This window comes from Lepisosteus oculatus, chromosome 24, assembly GCF_040954835.1.
Source record: "Lepisosteus oculatus isolate fLepOcu1 chromosome 24, fLepOcu1.hap2, whole genome shotgun sequence".
Classification (NCBI taxonomy): Eukaryota; Metazoa; Chordata; class Actinopteri; order Semionotiformes; family Lepisosteidae; genus Lepisosteus; species Lepisosteus oculatus.
Genome location: NC_090719.1, coordinates 5,323,593 through 5,331,143, shown reverse-complemented (window position 1 = coordinate 5,331,143; position 7,551 = coordinate 5,323,593). Strand labels below are relative to the sequence as shown.

General features: G+C 41.3%; 1 protein-coding gene across 1 annotated transcript; it reads right to left on the bottom strand.

Moving 5' to 3' along the window:
• Positions 1 to 250: 250 nt before the first annotated feature.
• LOC107079846 (uncharacterized) lies at positions 251 to 7,452 on the bottom strand. Its single transcript, XM_015366827.2, has 9 exons — positions 6,943 to 7,452; positions 6,570 to 6,698; positions 5,652 to 5,799; positions 5,030 to 5,163; positions 2,449 to 2,552; positions 2,171 to 2,263; positions 1,692 to 1,932; positions 687 to 766; positions 251 to 555 (listed from the first exon to the last, which is right to left on the bottom strand). The coding sequence occupies exons 1-9, from the start codon at positions 7,161 to 7,163 to the stop codon at positions 302 to 304; spliced, it is 1,404 nt and encodes a 467-aa protein (XP_015222313.1). The 5' UTR covers positions 7,164 to 7,452; the 3' UTR covers positions 251 to 301.
• Between the last annotated feature and the right edge of the window lie 99 nt (positions 7,453 to 7,551).

Sequence of the window (7,551 nt, the reverse complement as noted above, 5' to 3'; positions counted from 1 at the left end):
GGTGGAACAACACTGACGTCACTTGCTTAAAGACACAGCTGTTGTCTTGAACACGTCACTTGTGCAAGTCTACACAGAACAGTAACGAACCATAGCACTTGCAATACATAAACTGGAACTTTGATCTAGTGAAAAAACGGAACTCTTCACTCACGCATCCAAAAGCTTCTGATCATAGTACTGCTGTATCCGATAGAGATACGTTATTGAATGTGGAGATGTGAGAAAATAAGGTATGGACAACATAAGATAACAGCACAACATTTTAATAATCAAAACTCAATCGACAGATGTAAAGCCTTCAAAAGAAAAACATTTCATCAATGTCAGAAAGGTCACTCTGCTCTACAGGGCGGTCTGCTTCCTGGTGCTGGGAAGCATTTCCTTCCGATGCCACCTGGTTGAGTAATGACACAGGAACAGAATGCATCTCCGTTAAAGAATAGCCAGCATCATGTGGACCCCCTCCACCTGCTCCTGGATGAGTTGCACTTGGTTGGAAAGAGATGGAACCACTGAAGGCCAAAGGGTCACCTTCCAGTAACTCTTCCCAATCTGAGTAGAAGACAAATTGTACTAAGTTAAGTTACATGATGATAATCATTCACTAGTACAAGTGAGTATTTTCATTGCATACACACAAATCCTGTGTGTTGACTAAGCAAGCTACAAAATGGAATGCATACCCTGTAACCCAGTATGCTGAACTCCACTGGGACAAGTTGGTGCCGTCAGAGTCTTCTCTTGTGGAAAATGCGGCTGAAGTCTGCAGCAAGTCAAAGTTAGAGCAGAATTCAGCATAAGACTGTTTTAATAGCACACAAGTAGAACAAAAATTGAAAAGGAAAATCTTTACATTGGCAGATTTACTCTTTCGCCTTTGTGACAATTAACTTCCCTTTGCTGTATAATATGTAGGATGTCTACAAGCAGAAAGAAAAAATTGAACAAAATGCGAGCATGTATTCTACAATGTTTTGAAGTATTCATAATCCAATTCCATCCTGTTCATGTGGCAGAATTTGCCCTCAGCACAAGCAGGATTAAAAGGAAACATACAGGAATCAACTGGAGAAATGGTATTTTGACTGATGATTGCTCTAGCCAGTGAAAGTGATAGAAGCCCATCTCGCAGTCCACAAGCCAAGCCTGCACATCCCACTACCGAAAGAGTGGGAGACACTAAACAGGTCAGTTGGATATTTTATCCATTTTCCAAATTGTAATCCAATGCTTGGAAGTAGACACCTGGAGCAGTGAGATGGGCTCACAGAGGCATGATAGACCCTGGGAAGAATTCCAGTCTATATTTAATAGATATATGGCACACTGGTTTTGAATTGATTGTCTCAATCACTTTCCATTAAAACTCACAAATTTGACACCTGAACACAAAAGCCTTCACTTTACTTTGTAGGTTACCTCACAAATCACCAAAATTTATCTTAACTCGTGCTTTTAGAAACCTGCAAGGCTAGAGCTAGAAACGACTTTTTGGCTGTTGCCACCTGAAGACAACTCCAGCTGAAATGTTACATTTATTTTCAGATGGAATTTAGCTTTATCTGTGCCTTTGTAGCCTACGCAAGCTAACAGCTGCCTACTCGAGCACAGAGCCATGTTTGGAGGGAAAAATGAATGCACTGTATTAAATATACAAAAGGTCAATTATGGAGCTTTTTAACTAGTACCTGTAGTTTAATTGTGGAGTACTGAGTAAATCACACAGTGACTGGGCTGCCTGCTGTCCTACTGGCGTTGAAAGGCCGGACCAGGAGAAAGAGCTTTCGGGGTCAGGTAGATGTGAAGTCACTGGGACAGAAGTACTGAAACAAGGTTGTGGAGCCTCATTTCTGTAATCTACGAAAAAGGAGGCATTCTCCCAGGAGGGTACCATGGGAGTAGTCACCTGCTGTGGCCTATTGCAATATCCTGAGAAAAACAAGCAAAACACCACAATGAAATGTTGGAATACCTCAAAGGAGCTGCACTAAAGTATTTTATTGCTTCTTTAATGCACATATTTGAGCAATTAAAAATCTTAAATGAAATGGAAATACTATTACTATGCAATAAAGTTAGATCCATTATTTTGGAATTACTTGTAACTGCTGGAAATAAAAACAAAAAGGACCATTTAGTACAAAGTGTAAAACATTAAAACACCTACCATACTGAAGGTCACCCATTTGAGCTTCAGGCATTTTATGAGATTCTGAAGTCACTTCTAAAAGGCGATTTAGATCAACCATACCCTCCGTCCCTTTAAAATTACATGCAAACAAACGAAAAATAAAAAACAGGGGTAAACCTAGGACTACCATGTCAGATTTTCCAAATAAGCACAACTTTAAAACACCAATCTGATGTGAGGAAACCATAATACCTAGAAAATGGATACATGGCTGTCTTTCAATGTAACAGAAAATAAGGAAAGAACCAGCTTACCTGCATTGTGAAGAACTTCATGATCACTTTTGTCAGATGTTTTCAAACTGCCAGCTTTCTTGCTTTGGTTCATCAAACCAGGATTTGGGCAAGGTTTCCCTTTACTAAAACAGCATCCATTAAAACAGTCTCCAAACTCTTAAAATCATTACCTTTACAAATCAATCATTAAGGACAGCATTTCAAGTTCATTGTCATTATACTCATATACAGGTACAGTATATGGTATAAATGCTATTTAGAGCTCTCAGACGATACGTAGTACAAAAAAACATCAGGCATGTGCAAATGTTCAACAGAATGAAATAGAAGGATAGACATTATGGGGAGTGAGCTTTTTGACCTGTGAGGTAGAGGTAGATTTCAGTGTGAGTTTTTGAAGAAAGAAGGCACTGTGAGGTTCAGATCATAGGTGAGAGGTGAGGTGAGAGTGAGAGAGGCTGGGAGTTTAATAGTTTGATAGTGTGGGGGTAAAAACTGTCTCCGAGTCTGGTAGTCCAAGCCCAAATGCTCCGGTACCATTTTCCAGATGGTAGAGGGTCATACAGTCGGTAGCTGGGATGTGTGTGGTCTTTGATGATGCTTAGAGCTTTCCTCAAGCACCGTCTGTCATAAATATCCTGTATAGATGGGAGGGCAACCCCAGTGATGGACTGGGCAGTTTTCACCACCCGCTGTAGGGCTTTGTGGTCAACAATACTGCAGTTGCCATACCACACTGTAATGCAACCTATCAGTGTGCTTTCTGTAGTGCATCTGTAAAAGTTAGTGAGGATCTGGGGACATATCTTAGCCTTCTTCAACCATCTTAGGAAGTACAGGCGCTGTTGCACTTTCTTGATCAGACAGGTGGCATTGAGAGACCATGTGAGGTCCTCGGTGATATGGACTCCAAGGAATTTAAAGTTACTGACCCTTTCCACTTCAGTCCCGTTGATGTGGATAGGGGCATGTCCGTTTTGCAGTTTCCTGAAATCAACGATCAGCTCCTTGGTTTTGCCGACATTGAGGGTGAAGTTGTCTTCACACCACATTGTAAGGAGATTAACCTCCTACCTATAGGCCCTCTCATCATTGTCTGTGATCAGACCTACAACTGTGTTGTCATCGGCAAACTTGATGATGGGGTTGGTGTTGCGTTTGGCCTTACAGTCATGGGTGTAGAGGGAGTAGAATAATGGACTAGCACACACCCCTCGGGGACCCCAGTGTTCAGAGTAAGTGTGCTGGATGTGGGTTTCCAAGCCTGACAGCCTGAGGTCTGCCTGTCAGAAAGTCCCGAATCCAGTTGCAGAGGGTGGTGTTGAGACCCAGTGCACCAAGTTTCTTGACTAGTTTCTCTGGAATGATAGTGTTAAAAGCTGAGCTTAAGTCGATGAATAGTAGTCTTGCGTAGGTGTTCTTTTTATCCAGATGAGATGGGGCAGTGTGTATGGCAATGGAGATCGCGTCATCTGTGGATCTGTTGGGCCGGTAGGCAAATTGGTATGGGTCCAGTGCGTTTGGGATGGTGTCCTTAATGTGCTTCATGACCAGCCTCTCGAAGCACTTCATGATGACAGGTGTTCGTGCCAGCGGTCGGTAGTCATTAAGACATGTCACTGTGGTTTTCTTCGGTATTGGGATGATGGTGGTCGTCTTGAAGCAGGTGGGGACTACGGCTTGGGCCAGAGACATGTTAAAAAGGTCTGTGAATACACCTGCCAGTTGATTGGCACAGGCTCTGAAGACGTGGCTGGGTATGCCGTCAGGTCCTGCAGCCTTGCGTGTGTTCACTTTTTGCAGAGATCTCCTCACCTCATCTGCAGACAGTGAGAGCAGCTGGTCAGCTGCGGAGAGTGCAGCTCTGATGGCTGGTTCTGCGTTGCTGGCTCCAAACCGAGCATAGAAGGTGTTGAGCTCGTTAGGCAGGGAGGCATCATGAGCAGGTGCACAGATGTTCTTCCTCTTGTAGTCTGTGAGGGCCTGTATACCTTGCCACATGCACCTTGGGTCATTAGTGGTGAAGTGTTCCTCCAATTCCTGTTTGTGTGTGTTTAATACCATTGTTTAGATTGATCCGGGCTGACCTTAGTTCTGATTTATTGCCCGATTTGAATGCTGCATCCCTTGCTTTGATTAGGATGCGAACCTCACTGTTCATCCATGGTTTCTTGTTAGGAAAAGCTCATTTCTTTTGTGAGTGTGACATCGTCAGCACATTTCCTGATGTAGCTAGTGATTGACGATGCATATTCCCGTATGTCGGTGTGTGATCCCCGTGTGGCAGCCTCTTTAAACACACTCACATTTCTAGAATACACACACAATTAAATGCACTGTGAATACTATACGTCACCCTGCATGTAGGGATCTGCAAATACCAGCATTCAGTGGGTGAATGTTTTGTTTGCACATTGCTGTAGTCACAAAAATCTACCGATAGAAGCAATAAGAATTTGGCAATATTTTGACAGAACAGTGATGGGTAGCATCATTAAAATAAAGTATATTAAAAGCCCTTCTCACTAACCAGCTGGGACCAAAGTGAAGGTAAACATATTCTTTGAATAACGAACAAGAGAGGTATTCGATTACTAACCCACTTCTGTTGCTCTTAATACGCTGGGACTTTTGCCTGCTTACTTCTTCACAAATCCTCCTCCTGCATTGTTGTCTCTTTATCTGATGTTCCAGCTGCCATTTTTTGCACAGTTCTTCTGGTGGATACAGCACCTAAGCAAAAGTAAAACAAAGGGGAAGGACATCCTTTGTAACTTAAGCAGCAAACTGGTAAGAACATTCAGGTTATAAAATCACTGATGTTAAGAAACCTGGACCTTATTCAGCTGTTTGACAGAAGCCAGGATAACAACTTCAGTAGGTTGGTAGGGTTTTGAATTTGGAACCATTTGGATTTTGAAAGATTTAACAATGTTCTTTCAGTGTTTAGTTCAACACTGAACAGCTCAAAGAAATTAACCTGCTGTTAGGCTTAGGAATGTATTCCTCAAAGCGATAGCAATGATTTTTTGACACGGTGTCGGTGTAAATTATTGTAGGTTAAATCGGTCCTAGTCTGGTCGAGTCACGGCACAGCAGGTTTTACAGGGAATGTGCTCCTCACTGACAAAGCATTGAAACCGTTTGAATGAAGTCAGAACAAGCTCCGTGGCTAGATCTTCCTTTCGTCAATGGTTGATCTGCTTTGTAATGAGACTTACTGTTCTGTGCTGGTGTGCTGGGAGCAGTTGCTGGATCAGCTCCAGGTAGGCAACAGTCATCTCCAGAATGGTGACCATGTCATTCCGACTGCCACTGAGCTGGGGAAGGAGCTGTCTGAGTTTATTACAGCTGACGGTGATCCGCTTTCTGGGTGAACAATAGAAGTCAATGGCAAAATATACAAAATGTTTTTTTTTTTTAAGATTGTCACCTTCTCATAATTATCAATCAAAAAAAAAGCCTTTGCAAGAAAAAAAAACATTTACACGAGCGTCATCTTTTTTGGAAACACCTGACATATTAAATGTAAAGATTGCAGACAAATATCTCCAAAAGATAGAATTTGGATCTCAGTACATATAGAATACACCATCACTTTATGGTTTAGTCCTACGTTTTAACAATCTACATTCTTTATGGTTTTGGTTAGTGGATGTCCTCATTAGGTCTTCTTATAAAAGGAGAGGCAGAGTTTTCATCCTCAACAAACAACAACAGCTTATATAGCACTTATCTGGACACTATACAGGTTATTGGGATCCCCTCCACCTCCACCAATGTGCGACCCCACCTGGTTAATGCAACAGCAGCCATAGTGTGCCAGTCTACTCACCCCACCCCAGCTCTCAGTGGGGAGGAGAACAGAATGAAGCCAATTTATAGATGGGGATTATTAGGAAGCCATGATTGGTAAAGGGCAGGGGAAAGTTGTCCTAGGATTAACACCCCTACTCTTCTCAAGAAGAGTCCTGTAATTTTTAATGACCGCAGAGAGTCAGGACCTCAGTTTTTCATGTCTCATCTGAAGGACGGCACCTTTTCACAGTATAGTATCCCCCCATCACTATGCTGGGGCATTAGGATCCATACAACCATGAATAACTCCTACAAAACAAACATCCAAAACTCTAACTTACCTACGGTTTCTTTCCATGATAACACAGCCTCTATTGATTTTTGCAGTAGCTTGCCTGTGTTCTTCAAGCATTTTCTTCTGAAACTCATTCAGACCAGTCTCATCATCCAGTTCATCTGTAGACCACAACCTAAATAATTTACATCAAATGTCAATCTTGCTAGACTTACTGCCAAATACCATGTTTAATTCTAGTACAAACAGCAAAAAAAAAAGACGGTTTAAAATTTTAGTTCACATAATGTGTCTCTCTTTAGTGCCAATGTGATGTTTAAGCATTAATCAACTTTAGACATTAATTTCTAATATTGATAACTTCAAAATGTACATCCATACAGGATTGCATGTCAACAGTATTCTATGAGAAAACTCACCCAGTATAAAGTTCATTATCCGTACCAGAACTGGACTCATTTGGTTCTCTGGAACTTTTCTCAACCGATAGAGGCGCGGATAAAAGTTCTTGAGTAGTCGTGTTACTAACAGCAGTTTCAGAAACACATGCTTTATTTTTACTGTTTAACCTACGGCTTGGGTAAATGCTTTCTTGAATTTGGTCATCACAAGTGCTTCCATGTTCGGCAGATGATGACATTTAAATAACGAATTGCAATATCTCTTTATTTTCAAATTTAGTTTTACTATAAAACGTTACTATTCTCCTCACCACATTTTAAAACATTCTTTGTAGATTGTAAATTGGTAGCTAGTGTGCTGAGAAATTTGTTGAATCAAAAGATCAGCTGGTTGTACTTAAGTGCTCGTGATTCACCGTAATTCTTTAACTGTGTCAGAATGCGACGTCAACAGCGTTTTATTCTATAAAAGAAACATCTTCGAGAGAACGATAGGGGTAGAATTCAGTTTAGGGTGCCTTTTTTAAAATTAATTCATTGTATGCATTTATCCCTTTATGCATTTTAAAAAATAAAAAGTACAATCTATTATTCCGAACACCCGGACTCTTAACTAATGTTTGTGTT